Below are 24,729 nucleotides of genomic sequence, written 5' to 3'. Positions count from 1 at the left end.
TAAATAGGAGTCTGACATAGGTGTCCTTGTTATCCAAGTGTTTCAGGGTTGAGTGCAGGGCCAGGGAGATGGTGTCTACTGTGGACCTGTTGTGGCGATGGGCAAACTGTAGTGGATCCAGGTAGTCTGGGAGGATGGAAGTGATTCGTGCCATGACCAACCTTTTGAAGCACTTCATAGTGATGGATGTCAGAGCCACCGGACGATAGTCATTAAGGCACGCTGCCTGGCTTTTCTTTGGTACCGGGATGATGGTTGTCTTGAAGCAGATAGGCACCTCAGATTCATAGAATCATAGAAACCCTACAGTGCAGAAGGAGGCCATTCGGCCCATCGAGTCTGCACCGACCACAATCCCACCCAGGCCCTACCCCCACATATTTACCCGCTAATCCCTCTAACCTACGCATCTCAGGGGCAATTTTAACCTGGCCAATCAACCTAACCCGCACATCTTTGGTGTAAAGAGAGGTTAAAGATGTCTGCGAATACCCGTGCCAGCTGATGTCATATTTTGTTTGACAACGTCGCTGTGAAACGCTCACTATTGACACGTTAAAACCTAAATATAAAGTTGCCCTTGCTGATATATGTGACTTGTTTCTAACATTGTTTGTTTATCTTTCTAGTGTGGTGCGGACTCTCTCGGCTGCGATCGCCTCGGTTGCTTCAACCTCAGTATAAAAGGACATGGGTAACGTAAAACTTTCCTGCATAGTGCCTGGCCTGAGATGGCAGCTTTTACACTGATAATTAGTGAGTTTGGATCTGTCTCTATTGGTGGAGGTGTTCCTCGGCTCATATCTGAGCCTGTTGTAGACTATTTGTAGGAAATTGATTATTATCTTTAGACAACAGCTTCCTTAAGCATGAACTAGGCTGGTAGAAGGCAAACTAGATGACCACTAGTTAGCAGTGATTAGATAAAGATGCACTTTACTAAACAGTGCTTTCCTGGATGTTGCAGTATTTTGTTACTGCGATGCATTCTACCTGCGCTGCAGAATCCTAGCTCACTAACCCTGTAAAACAATCTGAAGAGCAAAGGATGCACATTGAAGAAAGACTTGCATTTCTATAGCATCCTTCCATAATACCCAGGCATCCTGAAGTAGTTTCCAGCTTCCTAAAGTGTCCTCACTACTGTAATGTAGGAAAGGTGGCAGCCAGTGTGTGCACAGCAAGATAAACATAAAACATAGAAACCCTGCAGTACAGAAAGAGGCCATTTGGCCCATCGAGTCTGCACCGACCACAATCCCACCCAGGCCCTATCACCATATCCCTACATATTTTACCCACTAATCCCTCTAACCTACGCATCTCAGGACACTAAGGAGCAATTTTTTAGCATGGCCAATCAACCTAACCCGCACATCTTTAGACTGTGGGAGGAAACCGGAGCACCCGAAGGAAACCCACGCAGACACGGGGAGAACATGCAAACTCCACACAGACAGTGACCCAAGCCGGGAATCGAACCCAGGTCCCTGGAGCTGTGAAGCAGCAGTGCTAACCACTGTGCTACCATGCCACCCAATATTCATGGGATCATTATTGAATGGTGGAGCAGACGCGAGGAACAAAGTAGCCTATTCCTGCTCCTAAATCGGATGTTTGTAGTTTTATCTGAACTCTGACACTGCAGCCTTCCCACTGGGCTCATCAGCCTCAGTGTTGTACTCGAGAATCCACATTTTGACTGAGGGACGAGAGTGCCAACCACTGTGCCAAGGGGGACCTTAGGCTTGATGCAAATTGCCCCCCCCACATATCTTTCAACAGCCTCAGAGCTGAACCGTCACACACTCGGCCATCTGCTGAGTGCCAGGCTTACAGCTTCCCGTATCCAAACGCCAGCTCTTTAGATGTAAATTGTTCTGCTTAAAAGCTGATGTTTTACAAATAAGATTGCCGATTGTTTAGATTCTGTGGGAAACAGGTTGCAATTAGTATATTAACCAACTTCCATCTAGTTTCAGATTCATAACCTGTTGTGGAGTTGTCTTGTGAAATTCATCTTTTTTTCAGCAAACTTTACCTCAAAATATTTGAAAATAACATTTAGATACTGGGCTGGGAGGAGACTGAAAATGTTAACATGGAGATGGTTAGATGTTTGTTGGGTAAGGCCGGGGGGGCGGGCGGGCGGGGGTAGGGGAGGGGGGGTAGAGTGCTAGTCGGGGGGCAGATGGCGTTTTTGAAATTTTTACTCCATTCTTAAAGTTACAAAGTCAATGCATAGAGTGGACCGGGCAAACCCGACTCCATCTCCTTGCTTGCTTCAAAAACCAAATTAAAATTTGCAATGAATCCAATTCGTGGTCCCCACAAAAGAGATCAACCAGATCCAAGCTGACAAGATAAGGCATCGCACCCCACCTTGGACTTGATCCGACCGACACTTGATCTTAGCCAAAATGATGATGCAACAGTGCATAGTGTCTGTTCCAATAATGTGCTGAACAAGTTGCCCACTGTATTCAGTTGCAAGCTGACTCTATTTGCAGTCAATGGAATCCAGTTGGTTGAAACTACGACTGAGATAAAATGCAACCTTTGATTGAAAGCAGCTTTGGAAATGAGAAGCGATGGGTGGATGGTGTTAAGATGCAGATTAGCCAAAATCTAATTGGATGGCAGAACAGGCTTAAAGGGATTTAATTTTTTTTTAAATGTGTTATGTGTGTTGCTGGCTAGGCCAGCATTTCTATCATCCATTCCTAATTGCCCTTGAGAAGGTGCTGGTGAGTTGCGCTCTTGAACCATTGTAGTCCATGTGATGTAGGTACACCCACCGTGCAGTTAGGGAGGGAGTTCCAGGATTTTGGCCCAGCGACAGTGAAGGAACGGTGATATATTCCCAAGTCAGGATAGTGTGTGCCTTGGAGGGTGTTGTGTATTTGGAGATATGACACTACGAAACACCGGATTAAAAATGAACGGAATCTATTTGTCGTGTATGACCTCTTCCATGGTTGCTGCTTCTCTCTCTGCTTCCTGCTCTACATCTTGTGGTATCACTTCTGTTAGCATACATTACTGCAGCAGGGCTGCACGATGAGCTAATAGGAACAAATACATAACAGAGGGGAACTTGTTGGTGATGGTGTTCCCATGCATCTGCTGCCCTTCCCCTTCTAGGTGGTAAGTTGGAAGAAGACTGTTGAAGGATTCATGTTGAGTTGCTGCAGTGCATCTTGTATATGATGCATGTGGCATCACTATGTACGGTGGTGGAGGGAGTGGATGTTGAAGGTGGTGCTTGGGGTGCCAATCAGATGTGTTGCTTTGCCCTAGATGGTACTGAGCCTCTTGAGTGTTGTTGGATTGGCATTCATCCAGACAAGTGCACAGCATTCTATCACTTCCTGACTTGTGCCTTGTAGATGGTGACAGGCTTTGGAGACTCAGGAAGTGGTGGTACTCCGCAGAATTGCCAGACTCTGACCTCTTGTAGGCACAGTATTTACATGGCTGATCCAGTTCAGTTTCTGGTCAATGGTAACTTCCAGGATGTTGATAATGGGGAATTCAGCGATGGCAATGCCATTGAATATCAAGGGGAGATAGATACTCTCTCACTGAAGTTGGTCATTACCTGGCTCTTGTGTGGCCTGTATGTCACTTGTCAATTGCCCCCCCCTCCCCCCCAGCCTGAATATTGTCAAGGTCTTGTTGCATATGGTTGTGGACTGCGTCAGTGTCTGAGGACTCACATGGTGCTGAATATTGTGCAATTGTCAATGCACATGCCCACTTCTGACCTTATGATGGAAGAAAGGTCATTGATGAAGCAGCTGAAGATGGTTGGGCCTAGGGCACTACCCTGAGGAACTCCTGCAGTGACGTTCTGAGACTGAGATGACTGATCTCTAGTAGCCACAGCCACCTTCCTTTATGCTAAGTATGATTCCAGTCAGTGGAGGGTTTTCCCCCTGATTCCCATTGACACCAGTTTTGCTGGGGGTTTTTGATACCACGCTTGGTGAAATGCTGCCTTGGTGTCAAGGGCAGTCACTCTCACCACATCTTGAGTTCAGCTGTTTTGTCCACATTTGGACTAAGCGGTCATGAGGAGCTGAGTGACCCTGGCGGAACCCAAACTGAGCGTCAATGAGTAGGTTATTGCTGAATAAGTGCCGCTTGATAGCACTATCAAAGACACCTTCCGTCACTCATCATCAAGAGTTGACTGATGGAATGGTAATTGGCCAGGTTGGATTTGTCCTGCTTTTCGTGGACAGGGCAAACCTGGGCAATTTCCACATTGCCAGGTAGATGACAGTATTGCAACTGTACTGGAACAGATTGGCTAAGGGCACAGCTAGTTCTGGAGCACCAGCCTTCAGTACTATTGCTTTTGCAGTATCCAGTGCCTTCAGCCATTTCTTGATATCACGTGGAGTAGACTGAAAGACTGATATCTGTGATGCTGGGGACTTCCGGAGGAACCAACTTGAATTATCCACTTGCCACTTCTGGCTGAAGCTTGCTGCGAATACTTCAGCCTAATCGTTCGCACTGATGCGCTGGACTCCTCCATCATTGAGGATGGGGATATTTGTGGAGCCTCCTCCTTTGGTTTGTTATTTAATTGTCCCCTATCATTCACAACTGAATGTGGCAGGACTGCAGAGCTTAGATCTGATCCAGTGGAATTAGCTCTATTACCTGCTACATGTGCTGTTTGGTAAACAGGTAGTCCTGTGTTGTAGCTTCATCAGGTATTGTTCCTGGCTTGTCCTCCTGCACACTCCATTGAACCAAGATTGATTCCCCAGCTTGCTGTTAAGGGTAGAGTGGGGGATATGCTGATCCACGAGGTTAGAGATTGTGATTAAGTACAATTCTGCTGCTGCTCGTGGCCCCCAGTGCCTCATGGATGCCCTGTTTTGAGTTGCTGTATCTATCCAAAATCTACCCCATTTAGCATGGTGGTAGTGCCCCACAACATGGTGGGTATCCTCAAAGCGAAGATGGGATCTTGTCTCCACAAGGACTGTGCGGTGGTCACTCCTAACTATACCGTCATGGACAGATGCATCTGCGACAGGCAGGTTGGTGAGATTACGATTGTGTAGGTTTTCCCCTCTGGCTGGTTCCCTCACCACTTGCCAGAGTCCCAGTCTAGCAGCTGCGTCCTTAAGATTTGGCCAACTGTCAGCAATGGCGCTATCGAGTCACTCTTGGTAATGGACATTGAAGTTCACCCACTCAGAGTCCATTCTGTGCCCCTGCCACCCTCAGTGTGTTTTCAAAGAACAAAGAAAATTACAGCACAGGAACAGGCCCTTCGGCCCTCCAAGCCTGCACCGACCATGCTGCCCGACTTAACTAAAACCCCCTACCCAAAGAACAGGGGCATGCAGTAGGTGATAACCAGCAGGAGGTTACCTTGCACGTGTTTTTCCTGATACAATGGCACTTGCCCAGAGTCGATGTTGAGAATCCCCCAGCACAGCCCCATCCCAGCTGTATCTCACTGTGCTGCCCCCTGTGGTGGGACAGGATATAGCCAGCGATGGTGATGTCTGGGACATTACCTGTAAGTATGATTCCGTGAGTATGTCTGCGTCAGGCTGTTGCTTGACTAATCTGAGAGACAGCTCTCCCAATTTTGGACACAAGCCCCCAGATGTCAGTAAGGAGGATTTTGCAGGATCGACGGTGCTGTGGTTGTTGCCGGGTGATCCGTCCGGGTTTAATTCCCTTTTATGGACTTTGTAGCGGTTTGATACAACTGAGGGGGCTTGCTGGGCCATTTCAGGCAGGATTTAAGAGTAAACCCCATTGCTGTGGAACTGGAGTCACATGTAGGCCAAACCAGGTAAGGGTGGAAGATTTCCTTCTCTGAAGCACACTCGTGAACCAGACGGGTTTTTACAACCGCCAACAATCTGCTGAATGGGCCTCGCCCTGTTTGTATGGCTTTAAAAATGAATGGCAGGTGACTGATCTTGAGTTTGTGCAGTCTGAATGTGATTTTGTTTTTGCAGGGACTGCGTAGAGTTTGTGAAAAGCTTCAACATTCCTCTGCTGGTGATGGGAGGAGGGGGGTACACTGTCCGAAATGTCGCGAGATGCTGGTGAGTGTGAGGCGCTGTGAAATCTCATAGAAACATAGAAAGCTGGAGTAGGTCATTCGGTCCTTCCAGGCTGCTCCATCAGAAGCAGCAGGTGACCATTGGTGGGATGCGGCTGGCAGTGATCCCCAGTGGTCGGCGGTGGGGGAGGGCTCAGTTTTTCCACTTGGCTGATGGAGTAGAGAGACTTATGTCTTAAGTTTGTGGATGACACTTAAGAGTTAGGGGGCAGAATAGCTAGTGTAGTTGGGAGCAGAAAGTTGCAAAGGCACCTTGATGAATTGAGTGGGCAAAACTGTCAGATGGAATTCAACATGGGGAAGAGTGAGGGCATGAAAAAAAGATCAGAGTGTTTTCTAAATCGTGAGTCGCTGAGAACCGGAGGAGCAGAGAGATTTAGGGGGTCCCAGTAGAGAAATTTACTCAAAGCTAGTGGTCAGGTACAAAAATAAGTTTACAAAACCACTGGAGTAAAAATTTAAAGTAAAAGTAAAGTTTATTTATTAGTTACAAATCGGCTTACATTAACACTGCAATAAAGTTAATGTGAAAATCCCTTAGTCGCCACACTTTGGCGCCTGTTCGGGTCAATGCACCTAATCAGCACTTTCAGACTGTGGGAGGAAACCGGAGCACCTAGACGAAACCCACGCAGACACGGGGAGAATGTGCAAACTCCACACAGACAGTGACCCAAGCCGGGAATTGAACCCAGGTCCCTGGCGCAGCAGTGCTAACCACCGTGCCACCATGCCCCACCCCGAGTCCTGGCTATTCTCTCAAGAGTGTTGGAATATAAAGGATCAAAAGTTCTGTTCCAGTTTGTATAAAGCTCTGATAAGATTCTGTCTGGAAGAACGACATTCAGTTCTGGGCACCAGACCTCAGGAAGCATGTGTTACCCTTAGAGAGGGTGCAATGAAGATTCACCAGTTTAATACTGGGGCTGAAAGGGTTAAGTTGTGAGGACAGGTTGGATATTTGGGGCTGGTGTCAGGAAGCAGTTCTTCACAGGGCTAATGTCAATCTGGTGCTCTCTCCCCTCACGTGCTGTTGAGGGTTTGAGATCAGTTGAAAATTTCAAAACTCAGGTTGGGAGAATTTAACAAAAGCAAAATACTGCAGATGCTGGAAATCTGAAATAAAAATGGAAAATGCTGGAAATAACAACAGTCTGGTAGCATTTGTGGGGGAAGAAAAAACAAGAGTCGATATTTCAGGTCCGGTGGCACAGTGGTTAGCACTGCTGCCTCACAGCGCCAGGGACCGGGGTTCAATTCCGGCCTCGGGTCACTGTCTGTGTGGAGTTTGCACGTTCTCCCCGTGTCTGCGTGGGTTTCCTCCGGGTGCTCCGGTTTCCTCCCACAGCCCAAAGATTGCAGGGTTAGATACATTGGCCGTGCTAAATTCCCTCTTAGTGTGAGAGGGATTAGCAGGGTAAAGACGTGGGGTTACAGGGATCGGGCCTGGGTGGGATTGTGGTCGGTGCAGACTCAATGGGCCGAATAGCCTCCTCCTGCACTGTAGGGATTCTATGATTTTAAACCTTTCATACCAGGCATCTACGTTTGACTTGACACATTTGGTTACGGTGCTGGAAGACATCCAATCTTATGTCTGAAGTTTGTGCCACAGTGTGGAGTTGATGCCTTCAGGGAAGGGTGCAAGGAATAGAGTTTAAAAAGCAAACCGTTTTATTGAACTGTGCAATTGGAGTGACGGGCACGCGGGTGAGCTGATTGGAATCTGATTTTACTGTTTCAACATCTCTCTCAGGACTTTTGAGACCTCGTTACTTGTTGATGAAGAGATAAGTGATGAGCTCCCTTATAACGGTGAGTGAATTTCAAACAGTATCTGTGGCTCTTAGTGCGTTTAGAGGGACAGTAATGTTTCCTGTGTGCAATTAGAATTAGTGTGTGATTGGAATAGTCTTTGCGTCTCGTAGGTTGTGAACAGAAATCCCACCATGGCAAATTATGAATTTGTAATCAGCAACAAAATATGATCACAAATGCTACTAGATTGTCGTAAACAAAAGCTAACTGAGTCAGCCCTGACACCCCCCCCCCCCCCCCCCCCCCCGAGGCAACGAGTGACTACCCCTCACCTGAACAGAGTCCACTGGGAATGCCCCTTTTACCTGGACTGACTGTATTCTCTGGAGTTAAAAGAATGAGAGGTGATCTTATTGAAACTTCCAAGATTCTGAAAGGGCTTGACAGGATAGACACTGAGAGATTGTTTCCCCAGGCTGGGGAATCTAGAACACTGGAAGCAGTCTCAAGATAAAGTTCAAAGTTTATTTTTTATTGTCTCAAGTAGGTTTACATCAACACTGCAATGAAGTTAGTGTGAAAATCCCCTAGTCGCCACACTCCAGTGCCTGTTCGGGTACACTGAGGGAGAATTTAGCATGGCCAATGCATCTAACCAGCATGTTTTTGGACTGTGGGAGGAAACTGGAGCACCCAGAGGAAGCCCGCGCAGACACGGGGAGAATGTGCATTATCCGCACAGACTGTGTCCCAAGCAGGAATTGAACCTGGGCCCCTGGTGCTGTGAAGCAGCAGTGCTTGCCACCGATCATGTAGGACTGCGATGAGGAGAGGTTTCTTCTCCCAGAGGGTTGTGAATCTTTAGATTTCTGTACCCCCCCCCGAGGGTTTTGGATGCGGCATCATTGCATATTTTTGAGGCTTGAGATGGACTGATTTTTTTGGTCTCAGGATCGAGGTATATGGGGAGCGAGCGGGAAACTGAAATTTGAAGCCAGACATCAAACATTGAATAGCTGACGGCTCATTGGCAATGGGCCCTGTGGGTCACTCCTCCTGTTTCTTGTGTTCTCATGATCGACACATGACTCCAGTCCCATCCTATATGGTTGTCTCTTCAGTCTCCTCTGAAGCCGTCTGTTGCTGCAACAATCCACAGGCAGAATCATCATTTTCTTAGAGCAACGAGGGATGGAGAGTAGTTATGGCTTCACTGCTGAGGCCCACTTCCCCAGAACTGAATTAATAAACTAGGTGTAGTCATGCCCAACCTTATATAAAATGTTTAGTGAATCCTGTCAGAGAGAGACTGGTTCTGTTTATTTTTAACCTGTTGCTGTTTTATTCCCCCAGTTTGGCCGAGTGGTTTTTGTCATTTAGAGAATGGTGAAATTCTGTGTTTTACCCCTGAATTCTCAGCTTAAACCCACTTTGATGTTCCTGTTGAACCAGGAGTGTGGTTCAGCAGTGCGAGCACCCATTTGGCACTCAGTACAGTGGCTGAAGGTTTTGGGTCGGTGCCAACCCAGTCCTTTGTAGAGGAGCCATGAATCTGTTCAGTGCTCCCATTATTGGAACTCTGTTCATTGTGCAAAGCTGACATGGTATTAGCTTTTAATATGATGCCAGATGAGAGATTATAATTGCACTGTGCTCCCTCGATGTTCACCAGCATTAATCCGAGAATACCCTTGTTTCTCTCAGAATACTTTGAATACTTTGCCCCAGACTTCACGCTTCACCCGGATGTCAGCACCAGGATCGAAAACCAGAACACCAGGCAGGTTAGTTGTGGGCTCTGTGAACATAAACACCACCTTGTGTTTCTATTCTTTTCATCCCTAATAATTGGATCTTGGGACTTTTATTTGATGCATATTGTGTCGGGTGAGCTGTGAGGGGTGACACGTTGCAGCACCCCTTGTTAGCTTCCAATGCTTGTACAGCACAGGGTTTGATACAGAGTGAAGCTCCCTCTACACTGTCCCCATCAAACAATCGCAGGACAGGTACAGCACGGGATTAGATACAGAGTAAAGCTCCCTCTGCACTGTCCCCATCAAACAATCGCAGGACAGGTACAGCACGGGGTTAGATACAGAGTAAAGCTCCCTCTGCACTGTCCCCATCAAACACTCCCAGGACAGGTACAGCACAGGGTTAGATACAGAGCAAAGCTCCCTCTGCACTGTCCCCATCAAACAATCGCAGGACAGGTACAGCACGGGATTAGATACAGAGTAAAGCTCCCTCTGCACTGTCCCCATCAAACACTCCCAGGACAGGTACAGCACGGGGTTAGATACAGAGTAAAGCTCCCTCTACACTTTCCCATCAAACACTCCCAGGTCAGATACAGCACGGGGTCAGATACAGAGTAAAGCTCCCTCTACACTGTCCCCATCAAACACTCCCAGGACAGGTACAGCACGGGGTTAGATACAGAATAAAGCTCCCTCTACACTGTCCCCATCAAACACTCCCAGGACACGTACAGCACAGGGTTAGATACAGAATAAAGCTCCCTCTACACTGTCCCCATCAAACACTCCCCAGGCAAGTACTAAAGTACTATAGCAACAAGGGGTCGCTTCAACACTTAGGAGTGGCCGAGAAAGCTCCTCAGTTTATATCAAACCCACTGCCAGCAGATCAGGGTAGCAACCCGCCATCACTTCTCAGGATGACTGGGGATGGGCAGTAAGTGCTGACCCTGACAGTAACATCAACATCCTGAGAATGAAACAAAATAGTTCAGCGACTTCTTCATTAACCGTGTATCACAGACTTGCAGAACGACATTGCGGAACGATTGTTGGAAGCAGAATCCAGAGTCAAATTTTAGATCGAACAATCATTCAGCAAAAATGTAAAAAGGGGTCTGGAGAAGAGGCAGAGGAACAGGACTGAAGGGAACACTTTTCCCAAGAGGGATAGGGGAGATAGTGTTGAGGTGTCTCGGTGAACAGACACAGATACTGCACCAGATCAGAATGAAGGGATGGACGTCATACCACAATGGAGTGGGTGGGGTGTGGGCGCAGTGCCACATGGGGTGGGGGCGCTGGGGGTGAGGATGGCTGCTCGACAATGAGAGTCAGTAATCTAATGAGGTTTCCCTGACTCCTGTTTTAGTACCTGGATCAGATCAGGCAAACGATTTTTGAAAACCTGAAAATGTTGAACCATGCTCCCAGTGTCCAGATCCACGATGTTCCTTCGGATTTGCTGAGCTATGAGCGCACAGACGATCCTGACCCCGAGGAGCGCGGGTCAGAGGACAACTACAGCAGGTACGTGGTGTAGCGACACGAGTTAAGCACATTAGCAAGCCCGAGGTGTATTGTTCAATGTGGGGAAGGGTTCATGACCCAGGATCCTCGGTTAAAGAGGTCTGGAACTGGCGACAATGAAGAGTATTGGGGAAGAACTGTTTTCTCCCAAATAATCAGTTAATGGGTAAGCAAGCTTAACACGCAGAATAGAATTCTAAGATTGTAGGAGGAGGTGATTGGTCCTATTGTGCTTGTGGCAGCTCTTTGGTGGAACTGTCTAATTAGACCCGCTGTCCTTTGTCAGACAAATTTTCCCCTTCCAGTATTTATCCAATTGTCTTTTGGAAATTGTTATTAAATCTGCTTCCACTTCCTTTTTGGGGAGCACTTTCTAAACCATATAAACCATTATGTACCATTCATGTTGAAATTTGTGTTTGTGTGAATGGTATTTCGATTATACAGTAATTGCAAGAATGCTCGATGTTGGAGTGAAGGAGATGATAATGATTTCAGTCCCTCAATCAATCCTCCAGGCCGGAAGCCGGGAATGAATTTTATGACGGTGACCACGACAATGACAAGGAGAGTGATGTGGAAATCTGAGGAGGTGACTGGCCATCGTACATCAGAGCAAACAGTCAGGACTGATTAATACAGCACCGCACTGGTGATCAGAGCTACTGTAAGCCACACAGACTGGTGTCGGGTCTCCAGAGCTGCGCAGGGGGCCAGAGGACAAAGAGCTGCCACTTCCCCACCCCAGGCGAAGCAGAGTGTGGCTCTGTGGGCCAGGATCAGCATCTGTCCACAAAACCCAAGAAGCAAACCCTCAGCTCCTGTATCGATTCCTTGTTGTTTTGTTTGGGTTGGAGACAAAATTAAGACTTGATTATCTGAACGAGTTTCCGTTGCCTTACCCAGGGGCGAGAGCTGTGTTGTTGGTCAGTCAGCAGCCATGGGTGGCATGCGGGCAGCAAGTTGTTTCATGTGGCAGGCAGCATGCATCTTTATAGGGCCTCTTAAAGGTAACGAAACAGCAATTCAGAGGCTGTACTAGACCCCAAAACCTCGGAGAGATGAGCACAGTGAGTCTGGAAATTCAGAGGATGTTTAGCCACCGATGAATATACTGACCCGACTACCGATAACTTGTGAGGAATTCCAGTAGCATGTGAGTGGGTGGGTCCGTACAGTGTAGCCCCTTCAAGCTACAGTGTGATTGGACCTTACAGTACAATACAGAAATCAATAGTTTTTATTCATCGCTCCCTGCCGGTTCCGTCACTCCCAGTCCCTCATGTGGGCTTGGGGTAAGTTCTGGGATGTTATGTCCTTGCAGAACTTGAAACTATTAATGCTGTTACTTGTGTAGTTTGCCAAACCTCGTGTCTTTTTGTTTTGTTTCCATTGTATGGAATCTGTTCTTGTGATAGGATAGCGGGAATATCGTCAATCGTACAGCTGCGTGAATCCTTTCTGTTCCCTTCTCTCTCCTGATGTTTTTTGTTCTGGTCACAGTTCCGCACACACTTGCTGCCCCCTCATACCTCACCCAAATTGCCACATCGAAGTTTGTGTTTCTTTATACTTTACAGTTTGCAATGTCTGTGTAACCATTCACTCACCTGGGCAAGGTGTGGGGAGGGGTGGCGGGTGTGGGAGATGCTTAGAAGATCATTGGGGTTAACAATAAACAGAATCATGGGTTTAAAAGTCTGTAAACGTTCAATTTTGAGGAAAAAGAGTTTGTGTTTTGCTATAAATGGAGATAAAAAGAAAAAAAAATGTTCATAGTAAAACATACTTCTCAGGAGCGTTACGACACAGAATATGGCACCATTAAACCTCGTGATAAAATTTGACAAGGCTAAACCCGAAAGGAAACAGCTTGTTATGGCTTTCAATCACCCTGACACTATTTATATGCATTGATTGTGTTTAAGGCCGTCAGTTGCCATGATCGGAACTGTTGATTCTTCCTCGTAAGAAAGACACCAGCTGTTTGTAAGGGAAATTCACCGTGGGTGGGTGGATTGTGCACAGTGGGTGGATTGTGCACAGTGGCTCGATCTGATACGCTGCAAACTCTGATCAACCTCATAACTTTCCACAGTGAGAACATTGGCAGCCCACGCCAGTGTATTGACATCAATGTTTGGCCCTTGTACATAAAGTTGCTTTTGTCTTTTCGGAAAACAAATGTACCTTTTTCATATTAAAATGGTTTGTATACATTTGTGTTCTGTGTAATGTTTCAGAGCTCTGTTTGCCTCAAATGTTTTTAGAATTTGGATATGAAAATTAACAGGGACAGAAAAGATCTGTTGGTACATCTGTAAGCATTTTAACGTCCCTTTGGACTGTTTGTCCAATCTTTTGAAGATGATTGCGTATTTGTAGCAGTTAGGATTTCTGTTAAAGCATAAGTGAGAATTAACACATGCAATATTTGAGTAGCAGTTGATAGGGAACAATTGAACACTGCGTTAATTTCACTGATCCACGAATGGAGGATATGACCACGCTCTGTCACTGAAACTTCAGCTCAATTCTCTACAGTAAGAAAAGTCCCAAGTACCTACAGTAAAGTTTATTTGTTAGTCACAAGTAGACTTGCATTAACCCTGCAATGAAGTTACTGTGAAAATCCCCTAGTCGCCTCACTCCGGCACCTGTTCGGGTACACTCAGGGAGAATTTAGCACAGCCAATGCACCTAACCAGCACGTCTTTCAGACTGTGGGAGGAAACCCACGCAGACACGGGGAGAATGTACAAACTCTACACAAACAGTGACCCAAGGCTAGAATTGAACTCGGGTCCTTGGCACTGTGAGGCAGCAGTGCTAACCCACTGTGCCACCTCAAAATAAAGCTGCAGCAACATTCATCCAACCATGTACCTTCCATACCTCCCCACAGCCATTCTAACCAATCAAGGGGTAATAAATCCTGGCCTCGTCAGCAACATCCACATTCCCCTTGTGGAAAGAAAAGGGCCAAATGTGCTTCTTACACCCCATATCTTTGTTTTTAACCTTTCCACAAAAAATTCATTGCTTTCCAATGACCATTCCAGCTGTTAAAATCCAATTAAAAAAAGAATATCATGGGATGTGGGTGTCACTGGCTAGGCTAACATTTATTGCCTATCCCTAATTGCCCTTGAGAATTTAAAGAGAATGATTAACTTCCCTCTCCCTCTTCATGTAATGTCCTCGGTATCCAAGGGTTGTGAACCATGGCTCTCCACAGATATCTGTGCCAAGATGATTCTCTGGGGCATGGGGGGGGTCGTTTAGGGCCTCAGGAACTCCCTAAACCAGTTCTAGGACTGAGCCCATGCTATCCGTATTATTTAGCACCAACCTCTGAACAATTGAGCTAACGGCAGCCGGCATTCTCTTCAATTCTAATTCAATTCTAGCAAACGTTATATTAAACAGCAATCCAGCGAGGCTTTAATACTGAAAGAGAAGGGGACTCAGCAAATCACAAAAAGTTCTCGGTGTATTCACATGGTAAGAGATTTGAGAAAGAATTCTGCTTCAAGTCTCGATCTTTGTTTTCCTCCTAGTAATAACAATTAGCTTTTGCAATTACAAGGACACTGGTGATTTACATTATCCTGCACCTGCCAAAATTCAGTTCCTTTTTCAGTTGGGGCAAAAATCGTAAGAGTCATTTAACTCTTCCAATGCGTAGACCCTGTAAATATCTTCCTCAGCCTACATTCTCACACATTCAGTGATTACCTGATGTCTTGTGTGGATTGGAATTTGCCGTGGCCATAAATTAAAACAAGGAGAGTGGAAATAAAAACTGAAAGAAATGCTGGAGATGTGAGCACAGCCTGGAGCAATGTTTACTTTAACTTGGTCTGTCTTTCCACCCTCTCTGCTCAAATGAAATTCGTTGAATTAATTTCTACGCTCTTCTAAAGCTGAGGCTCGTGTTTCGAGCTGCTGACTCTTCACCAGAACTGGAGACTGGAAGGTAGATGGGGACAAAAAGGCTTGTATTTCGACAGTACCTTTCACAGTCTCAAGAGGCCCCAAAGTGGTCTATAGCCAATATTCAGGAAACTTGGCAACCAATTTGTAAGAGTTTTAACAACACCAGGTTAAAGTCCAACAGGTTTATTTGGTAGCAAATACCATAAGCTTTCGGAGCGCTGCTCCCTCGTCAGAAACCTGGTGTTGTTAAAACTCTTACAGTGTTCACCCCAGTCCAATGCCGGCATCTCCACATCATGACCAATTTGTACGCAGTAAGCTCCCACAGCAAGCAGTGAAATAAATAGCCATCTGTTTTAGTGATGTGAATTGAGATTTTTATTGACCAGGATACTAGAGAGGGCTTCCCTGCTCTTTTCCAAAGAAAAGCCATGAAATTTATTTTTAATGTCCAGCAGAGAAGGTTACATCTCTTCCAAAAGATGGCACCTCAGGCAGTGCAGCACTCCCCGAGTACAAACTGGTGCTGAATGTGCAGCATTTCCTTGTGGCTGCATTAGGAATGTCAGCCTGGATTATGGGGCTGAAATCTCTGGAGTGGGAGTGGGACCTTCAGATTCAGAGGCACGATTACTACTGACTGAACCAGTCGGGGCATTTATTGTGACTCGAGTGTACACCCTAAACACAAACAGATTTTGTCTCTTACTGAGATACAGGCCCTTCTGTGTCATTCATAGAATTGTACAGCACAGAAAGAGGCCCATCCTGCCTACGTTAGCTGTTCGGAGGAGCTGTTCAATTAGTCACACTTTTTCCATAGCCCACAAATCTCCCTCCTTCAAATGTTTATCCAATGCCCTCTGGAAAGTTACTATGGAATCTGCTTTCCATCACCCTTTCAGACAGCACATTCTAGATCCCTGCAACTTGCTGAGTTGAAATAAAAATTGCTCGTCTGCCTTCTAAATCTTTTACCAAAAGACTTAAACCCATGTACTCCTGTTACTGAACCTCTTGCCACTGAAAATGTCAGCACACTTCAATCTCCCATCTTGGTTTGGTACCTTACTGTGGTCAAAGCAAGTCGCACTGCTCCTGTTTAACTATTGTGCAGTATTTGGGATATTCTAATGAAAATGGATACTTCGATGAGACTATTATTGGAATGTGGGCATCAATGGTACTGCCCCTCACATTACCCTCTCGTGGTGACCTACTTCAACCGCAGGTAGATTGCCCACGGCAGAGGGCAATTAAGAGCCAGCCATGTTGGTAGAGACATAATGTGGAGATGCCGGCGTTGGACTGGGGTAAACACAGTAAGAAGTTTAACAACACCAGGTTAAAGTCCAACAGGTTTATTTGGTAGCAAAAGCCACACAAGCTTTCGAAGCTCTAAGCCCCTTCTTCAGGTGAGTGGGAATTCTGTTCACAAACAGAGCTTATAAAGACACAGACTCAATTTACATGAATAATGGTTGGAATGCGAATACTTACAACTAATCAAGTCTTTAAGAAACAAAACAATGGGAGTTTCTTAAAGACTTGATTAGTTGTAAGTATTCGCATTCCAACCATTATTCATGTAAATTGAGTCTGTGTCTTTATAAGCTCTGTTTGTGAACAGAATTCCCACTCACCTGAAGAAGGGGCTTAGAGCTTCGAAAGCTTGTGTGGCTTTTGCTACCAAATAAACCTGATGGACTTTAACCTGGTGTTGTTAAACTTCTTACGGTGGAGACATATACAGACCCAGACTGAATAAGGACGGCAAGTTTCTTTCCCTAAAGGTTAACAATGAACTAGTTGTGTTTTTAATGACAATTCATGGTCAACATCATTGACAGCAGGATTTTCAAAACTGAATTCAAATTTTCAAGCTGCTTGTGAGGGCTTTTGAACAGAAAAATGCTGAAAAATCTCAGCAGATCTGATAGCATCCGTGGAGAGCAAATAGAACCAACATTTCAAGTCTGGATGATTCTTCATCAGAGACAATCTGACTCCATTCTCTCTCCACAGATGCTGTCAGACCTGCTGAGATTTTCCAGCATTTTTCTGTTTTTGTTTCAGGTTCCAGCATCCGCAGTATTTTGCGTTTATGGGCTTTTGAACCCCTGTACTCTGGATTATTAGTCCAGAACTCCGGGTGCTCCAGTTTCTTCCCACAGCCCAAATGATGTGCAGCTTAGGTGGATTGGCTATGCTAAATTGCCCCTTAAGTGTCCAAAGATGTGCAGATTGGAGAGGGTACAGAAAAGATTTACCAGGATGTTGCCCTCTTTTTAGGTCAAACCAAATAAACAAACTCAAATTAAGTCAGGACATAGACATTACATAGAAATCCTACAGTGCAGAAGGAGGCCATTCAGCCCATCGAGTCTGCACCGACCACAATCCCACCCAGGCCCTACCCCCACATATTTTACCGACTAATCCCTCTAACCTACGCAGCCCAGGACTCTAAGGGGCAATTTTTTTTAACCTGGCCAATCAACCTAACCCACACATCTTTGGACTGTAGGAGGAAACCCACGCAGACACGAGGAGAACGTGCAAACTCCACACAGACAAAGTAAAAGGGGCAGCTCCCCAAAAAGGAGGGGGAACAGCCCGAACAGAAATCAAAGTACAAAGGAAACTTAAAAACATCAAATTAAAATGTGAGTATTAGGGTCGATAACGCACCCCAACCCCTGCGGTGCCCAGCGGGCATGGAAGGCGTCAACCGTGCCCGTGGACACCCATTAGCTGTGAGGAGAGGTTGGAGAAACGTGGTTCGTTCTCACTGGAGCGACAGGAGGCCTGATAGAAGTCTACAAGATTATGAGAGGAGAGAGTAGATAGTCAGAAGCTTTTTCCCAGGGTGGAAGAGTCAATTACTAAGGAGCATAGGTTTAAGGTGCGAGGGGCAAGGTTTAAAGGAGATGTACGAGGCAGATTTTTTACACAGACAGTAGTGGGTGCCTGTAACTCGTCGCCGGGGGAGGTAGTGGAAGCGGATACGGTAGTGACTTTTAAGGGGCGTCTTCACAAGTACATGAATGAGATGGGAATAGAGGGATATGGTCCCCGGAAGGGTAGGGGGTTTTAGTTAAGTCGGGCAGCATGGTCGGTGCAGTCTTGGAGGGCTGAAGGGCCTGTTCCTGTGCTGTAATTTTCTTTGTTCTTTGTTAGGGGGATGAGCCAGAGTAACTGTGTGGGGTTATGGGGATGGGTCCTAGGTAAGATGCTCTAGCGGGGAGTCGGTGCAGACTCGATGGGCTGAATGGCCTCCTCCACAGTAGGGATTCTATGATTCTGAAGCCTCCCTGCCTTTAACCTGGTGTTGTGAGACTCCTGACAGAGCTTTGAGAGCAGCCCCAGTCTGTGTGTTTGGTGACTCTGACTTTAACTCAGTCCCAGCCTCTCTGCCCAAGGCCCCGCCCCGGATTACGGCAGTGTCGTGAATGCGAAAGCCCCCTATGCCAGTGCTGTCGCACTGAAGCGGGCCTGCTTTACGGCGCAGCGGGGGGAACCGTTTGCGATGTCGCTGCCTCCGCCGGCCGCGGAACGCGAGGCCGAGGCTTGCGGCCTGTGCCCGGGGAGCGGGCCCGGGGCCGTCGCCCGCTACACCTGCCCCCGCTGCAATGTGCCCTTCTGCTCGCTGCCCTGCTACCGCAGCGGCCGGCACCGGGGCTGCGCCGAGGCCTTCTACCGGGACGCGGTGCTGGGCGAGCTGCGGGCCGAGGCCCGGGACGCCCCGGGGCGGCAGCAGCTGCGGGAGAGCCTGGGGCGGCTGCGGGTGTCCGAGCCCCCGGAGCCGGGCTTGGATCCCCCCGAGCTGGAGGCCCCGGGCTGCCCGCTCTGGGAGACTCTGACCCAGCAGCAGCGCCGCGACTTCCAGCGGCTCCTGGAGAGCGGCGGGGCCGCGGGCTGGATTGAGGAGTGGCGGCCGTGGTGGGAGCGCGGGGCCGTCGGCCCGGTCCAGGAGCTGGAGCCTGGGGTGAGAGCGAGCGCCGCCTGCGGCTGGCAGAGTAAACTGCAACTGCCTGTTGGAGTGGGGGGTGTTTGGGTGCTGGGCTGGATGGGGGCGGGGTTTGGGTGCTGGGCTGGATGGGGGCGGGGTTTAGGTGCTGGGCTGGATGGGGGCAGGGTTTGGGTGCTGGGCTGGATGGGGGCGGGGTTTGGGTGCTGGGCTGGATGGGGGCGGGGTTTGGGTGCTGGGCTGGATGGGGGCGGGGTTTGGGTGCTGGGCTGCATGGGGGCGGGATTTGGGTGCTGGGCTGGATGGGGGCGGGGTTTGGGTGCTGGGCTGGATGGGGCGGGGTTTGGGTGCTGGGCTGGATGGGGGCGGGGTTTGGGTGCTGGGCTGGATGGGGGCGGGGTTTAGGTGCTGGGCTGGATGGGGGCGGGGTTTGGGTGCTGGGCTGGATGGGGGCGGGGTTTGGGTGCTGGGCTGGAAGGGGGTGGGGTTTGGGTGCTGGGCTGGATGGGGGCGGGGTTTCGGTGCTGGGCTGGATGAGGGCGGGGTTTGGGTGCTGGGCTGGATGGGGGCGGGGTTTGGGTGCTGGGCTGGAAGGGGGCAGGGTTTGGGTGCTGGGCTGGATGTAGGCGGGGTTTGGGTGCTGGGCTGGATGGGGGCGGGGTTTGGGTGCTGGGCTGGAAGGGGGCGGGGTTTGGGTGCTGGGCTGGATGGGGGCGGGGTTTGGGTGCTGGGCTGGATGGGGGCGGGGTTTGGGTGCTGGGCTGGATGGAATGTGGAGTTGAGTTGATATCTGGAGGAGGTGGGATGTCAGAATGGGTGCAGGGATAGGAACGTCTTTCCCCAACAGAATGTAACCCTCTGACAGTGCGGCACTCCCTCAGTACTGACCCTCTGACAGTGCGGCACTCCCTCAGTACTGACCCTCTGACAGTGCGGCACTCCCTCAGTACTGACCCTCTGACAGTGCGGCACTCCCTCAGTACTGACCCTCTGACAGTGCGGCACTCCCTCAGTACTGACCCTCTGACAGTGCGGCACTCCCTCATTACTGACCCTCTGACAGTGCAGCACTCCCTCAGTACTGACCCTCTGACAGTGCAGCATTCCCTCAGTACTGCCCCTCTGACAGTGCAGCACTCCCTCAGTACTGACCCTCTGACAGTGCGGCACTCCCTCAGTACTGATTTGATTTTTGATTTGATTTGATTTATTATTGTCACATGTATTAGCATATAATGAAAAGTATTATTTCTTGCTCGCTATATAGACAAAGCATACCGTTCATAGAGAAGGAAACGGGAGAGTGCAGAATGGAGTGTTACAGTCATAGCTAGGGTGTAGAGAACGATCAACTTAATGCAACGTAGGTCCATTCAAAATCTGACAGCAGCAGGAAAGAAGCTGTTCTTGAGTCGATTGGTACGTGGCCTCAGACTTTTGTATCTTTTTCCCGATGGAAGAGAGAATGTCCGGGGTGATGGGGGTCCTTAATTATGCTGGCTGCTTTGCTGAGGCAGCGGGAAGTATAGATAGAATCAATGGATGGGAGGCTGGTTTGCGTGATGGATTGGGCTACATTCACGATCGTTTGTAGTTCCTTGCGGTCTTGGGCAGAACAGGAGCCCATACCAAGCTGTGATACATCCGGAAAGAATGCTTTCTATGGGGCATCTGTAAAAGTCGGTGAGAGTCATAGCTGACATGCCAAATTTCCTTAGTCTTCTGAGAACATAGCTGACACTCTGAAAATGGAGCACCGCCTCTCTGACAATGTAGCACTCCCTCAGTTCCGCTCCTCTGACAGTGAGCACTCCCTCAGTTCTGCTCCTCTGACAGTGCGGCACTCCCTCAGTACTGCTCCTCTGACAGTGAGCATTCCCTCAGTTCTGCTCCTCTGACAGTGCAGCACTCCCTCAGTACTGACCCTCTGACAGTGCAGAACTCCCTCAGTACTGACCCTCTGACAGTGCAGCACTCCCTAAGTACTGACCCTCTGACAGTGCAGAACTCCCTCAGTACTGACCCTCTGACAGTGCAGCACTCCCTCAGCACTGACCCTCTCACAGTGAGAGCCGAGATTTTGCCTTTGAGACAAATTCTCTCTCTTATCTGCACAACAAACCAGAAGTTCCCGTACAGCTGCTCAAAGCGTTGACTGGACCCATTCATTGAAATGAATAGGCTGCAGACAGTAGAGAGAATGTTGTGAGACTTTTGACATGGCTTTATTACACAGGGGTGAGAGTGTTTATTTCGAGCCACACCACTGGGAATCAATGATGGCTCTTTACGTAAAGTAACTGGATTTATTTTCTTCAAAGGGGCTGGAGGAAGATGAACCGAGTGAGAGGATAACTGAAGTACAGCCTGTGGTGGACGTTGAGGGAACTGTGGGGCCGAATGATTCAGAACCGGACAGATTGAATGGAGAGGCAGAAAGAGTGACAGTCTGGGAACACAATGATTCTATTCCTGTGATCTGCAGGAACATTGCCCCTTTGCTGAGTTTGTGCTCAAAGCCCTCTCCCCTGATCCAGTACAGTGTGGTGAACGTTCTCTACGCCTACGCATTCTCCATGAAGCTCATTAATGGGGACTTATCAGGGGAAATGAGGGATGAATTTATTGAAGCCACACTGACAATCTCTGAGGCGCTTAGAAGCAGTTGTGTTTTCACGTCCACTGCTGAAGCTGTGCAGGCTGGGGTTGGGGCTGTGCGGGACAGCCCCTACTCCTCCAACCCCTTTGAGGCAGTGAATACAATCAAGGATGTACGTGTCCTCCTCTCTGGGGGGAGCGGGCCACCAAGTGGTCATTACACCCTAGCTGCAATCTCCCAGCTCAGTCGCACCCTGGGAAAAGCCAAGCGTGCCGGACACAAGGAGCATCCCGATCGTTTCCGGGCTCGGAAGAAATGCGCTTTCCTCCTGTCCTGGGTGAAGGAACATGAGGAATCGTTGATGTTTGTGTCCCTGGAGGTGCAGCGGGAATACGAGGACACCTTCAATACCTTAGTACAAGTGGAAGATGCCAAATCAAACCTGGAAAAAGCCTGGGGAGGAAATCGACCCCCGGGGAAGAAGGTGTTAATTGAAGAGCTCACTCCCTGACTTTATTAAACACGACTGTTCCCCATTTAATAAACATTCGTAATCAAACTACTCACTGGGATTATTCCAAGAGAATTGGAGCCAAGTATGAGCAAACTGTTGGATGGTTCAGGCAGTCACTTAAAGCAATTGAATTTCTACAGCACCTTTCACAGCTTTAGGATGTCCCAAAGTGCTTCACAGTCCATTAAGTACATTTTGAAGTGTAGTCAATGTTTCATGGACCATGGTAGCCAGGTTGTGCAGAGCAAGCTCCCACAAATAGCAGTGTGATAATGGTTCAGGGATAACTATTCAGAACTCCTTTTTTGTTCCAAGTAACTGTTGTGCGATCCTTTACCTGCAAAGGAGAGAGCAGGTGGTCTTTAGGCCTCATCTGAGAGACAGCATTTTTGACAGTGCAGCACTCCTTCATTAGTGTGCTCGGAGTGCCAGCCGAGATTGCTCAAGTCGGACTGGGACATGAACCTGTGACTTTCTAGGTCAGAGGTGACAGTCTACTTACTGAGCCATAGCTGACAGCTAAGCATGTTTTCGGTTTACTCGCTATCTGTGTCATGAGAATGTGTTTTCCAAAGATCTCCCCTCATGTATAATTACAGCAATTTATTATTTCTGAAACACTTTGGACCATTTTTGACAGGTGTAGGAGTTAATGACCTTGGTCGTACTTTCTCTGATCTCTTTCATTTGTTTTAATAGTGAAGTAGTTTGTAATTATAATAATTCTAACTATTCTTAGGATTAAATAAATTCATCAAGTCAATGGTGATCTCTAATTAGAGTCATAAAGGTTTACAGCATGGAAACAGGCCCTTCAGCCCAACTTGTCCCTGCTGCCCTTTTTTTTTAAACCTCTAAACTAATCCGAATTGCCCGCATTTGGCCCATATCCCTCTATACCCATCTTATCCAGGTAACTAGCTAAATGCTTTTTAAAAGATAAAATTGTACCCGCCTCTACTACTACCTCTGGCAGCTTGTTCCAGACACTCACCACCCTCTGCGTGAAAGAATTGCCCCTCTGGACACCTCTACCCTCTCACTTTAAACCTATGCCCTCTAGTTTTAGACTCCCCTACCTTTGGGAAAAGATATTGACTATCTAGCTGATCTGTGCCCCTCATTATTTTATAAACTTCTATAAGATCATCCCTCAGCCTCCTAACCTCCAGAGAAAAAAGTCCCAGTCTATCCAGCCTCTCCTTATAATTCAATCCATCAAGTCCCGGTAGCATCCCAGTAAATCTTTTCTGCACTCTTTCTAGTTTAATAATATCCTTTCTATAATAGGGTGACCAGAACTGCACACAGTATTCCAAGTGTGGCCTTGCCAATGTCCTGTACAACTTCAACAAGACGCCCCAACTCCTGTATTCAATGTTCTGTAATTGACGCTAGATTTATCGCTGGATTATTTTGGTGTGCGGGGCAGATTTGATGGCCCATTCTCTTTACCTCTTTGTCAATTTTGTCTGTTCATAAGTAGTGAAGGGATTTATTTTTACACACACAGCAATTGTTTTTCTATCTGCACACGTGTGGTTGACTCTTAACTGCCCTGTGAAATGGCCTTGCTATGCTATAAATTTTCTTACGTTCCTATCGATAGAAAGACAGACAATATATGCTGGCTTTGCCAGCGATACCCGCATCTCATGAATGAATTCAAAACAAGTCCCCAAATGCTACGGCCCTTTGTGTGAAGAAGTGGATCCGGACAGTATTCGTGAATGAATGTTTTGGGGAAAGGGTGGGGGTTGATGTAATAATAGCTCAGGCTGTCAATGGCAGAGCCCAGGAATCCTCGTGTGGAAATTAAGTTGTAATTCCAGCTGTGGCCAAATATTTAATTCACTTTGTTCTGCAAGATTAAAGATGCCCATTTCAAATAAAACTTGTTGCTGGAACCTGTGAAACTATAGTTAAAAGCAGTTTAAAAACTGCAGATGCTGGTAGGGAAAAATTAAGTGACAATAATTGTGGAAATTAAGTTATGACAAATAACTCTGTCAAGCAATGGAAAATGTTTTTCGCAAACAAGGCGTTCAGTGAGGCCAGCACTTGCATACTCAGGGGAAGAGACTCATCTAACCTTCCATTCCAGGCTAGGACACAGGATGAAAACAAAGACAAGTTACCATGACAAATACCAAAAAACAAGATATGTTGACATATGGTTTTCTATTGGATAAGAAAGGGCAAAAAGCTATGCTACAATTGGTGGACTATGTATGCAAATGAAGGAGTGGAAAGTTGCTTGTTTCTCATTTGCTGTAATTAACTATAACTGCTAAGTATCTGAATTGACGCAACACCATAGTGAAATTCACTGTATCTGCCCTCCTTGCTGGCAGGTTAATAAAAAACTTAAACGGTTTGAGTACTCACCGTGCATTATTTGGGTCAATCCTCAACACTCAAGCAATGTTTAGCAAGTCCTTTCTGGGTGGCTGCAGGTGTTAATGGCTTGGTTTGGTATTTGGATTGTGATATCACTACTATTTTTACGAGAAGTGTTCTATTAAATGTGGCGGTGGTGCCGTGACAGTC

At 47.5% G+C, this 24,729-nt stretch overlaps 2 protein-coding genes across 3 annotated transcripts in view; both read left to right on the top strand.

Annotated features, from left to right (window-relative positions):
• hdac3 (histone deacetylase 3) overlaps nucleotides 1–13,380 on the top strand; it is a 38,227-nt gene extending 24,847 nt beyond the window's left edge. Inside the window, exons 10-15 of one of the 2 annotated variants that reach the window (XM_078231825.1) lie at nucleotides 630–694; nucleotides 6,000–6,089; nucleotides 7,863–7,921; nucleotides 9,569–9,648; nucleotides 11,000–11,157; nucleotides 11,676–13,380. In XM_078231825.1, the coding sequence (XP_078087951.1) occupies nucleotides 630–694; nucleotides 6,000–6,089; nucleotides 7,863–7,921; nucleotides 9,569–9,648; nucleotides 11,000–11,157; nucleotides 11,676–11,745 (522 nt within the window). In that variant the 3' untranslated portion in view covers nucleotides 11,746–13,380. The remainder of the gene's footprint in view (nucleotides 1–629; nucleotides 695–5,999; nucleotides 6,090–7,862; nucleotides 7,922–9,568; nucleotides 9,649–10,999; nucleotides 11,158–11,675) is intronic. The other variant, XM_078231826.1, reaches the window with a different exon arrangement.
• A 5,194-nt stretch (nucleotides 13,381–18,574) lies between these two features.
• Nucleotides 18,575–24,729, top strand: znhit2 (zinc finger, HIT-type containing 2). The gene is made up of 2 exons (XM_078231808.1): nucleotides 18,575–19,084; nucleotides 21,388–24,729. Exons 1-2 carry the CDS (start codon nucleotides 18,626–18,628, stop codon nucleotides 22,174–22,176), a joined length of 1,248 nt encoding a protein of 415 aa, XP_078087934.1. The 5' UTR covers nucleotides 18,575–18,625; the 3' UTR covers nucleotides 22,177–24,729.

Source organism: Mustelus asterias, chromosome 16, assembly GCF_964213995.1.
Source record: "Mustelus asterias chromosome 16, sMusAst1.hap1.1, whole genome shotgun sequence".
In the NCBI taxonomy this organism is placed as follows: Eukaryota; Metazoa; Chordata; class Chondrichthyes; order Carcharhiniformes; family Triakidae; genus Mustelus; species Mustelus asterias.
The sequence above is the reverse complement of the archived record's forward strand: the minus strand, read 5'-3'. Positions and strand labels throughout refer to the sequence as shown.

Bases quoted from the DNA above. Each gene is read 5' to 3' on its own strand.
- znhit2 (XM_078231808.1), top strand. From the start codon at position 18,626: ATGTCGCTGCCTCCGCCGGCCGCGGAACGCGAGGCCGAGGCTTGCGGC. The intron at 19,085-21,387 runs GTGAGAGCGAGC...TTTTCTTCAAAG, and splicing joins TCCAGGAGCTGGAGCCTGGG to GGGCTGGAGGAAGATGAACC.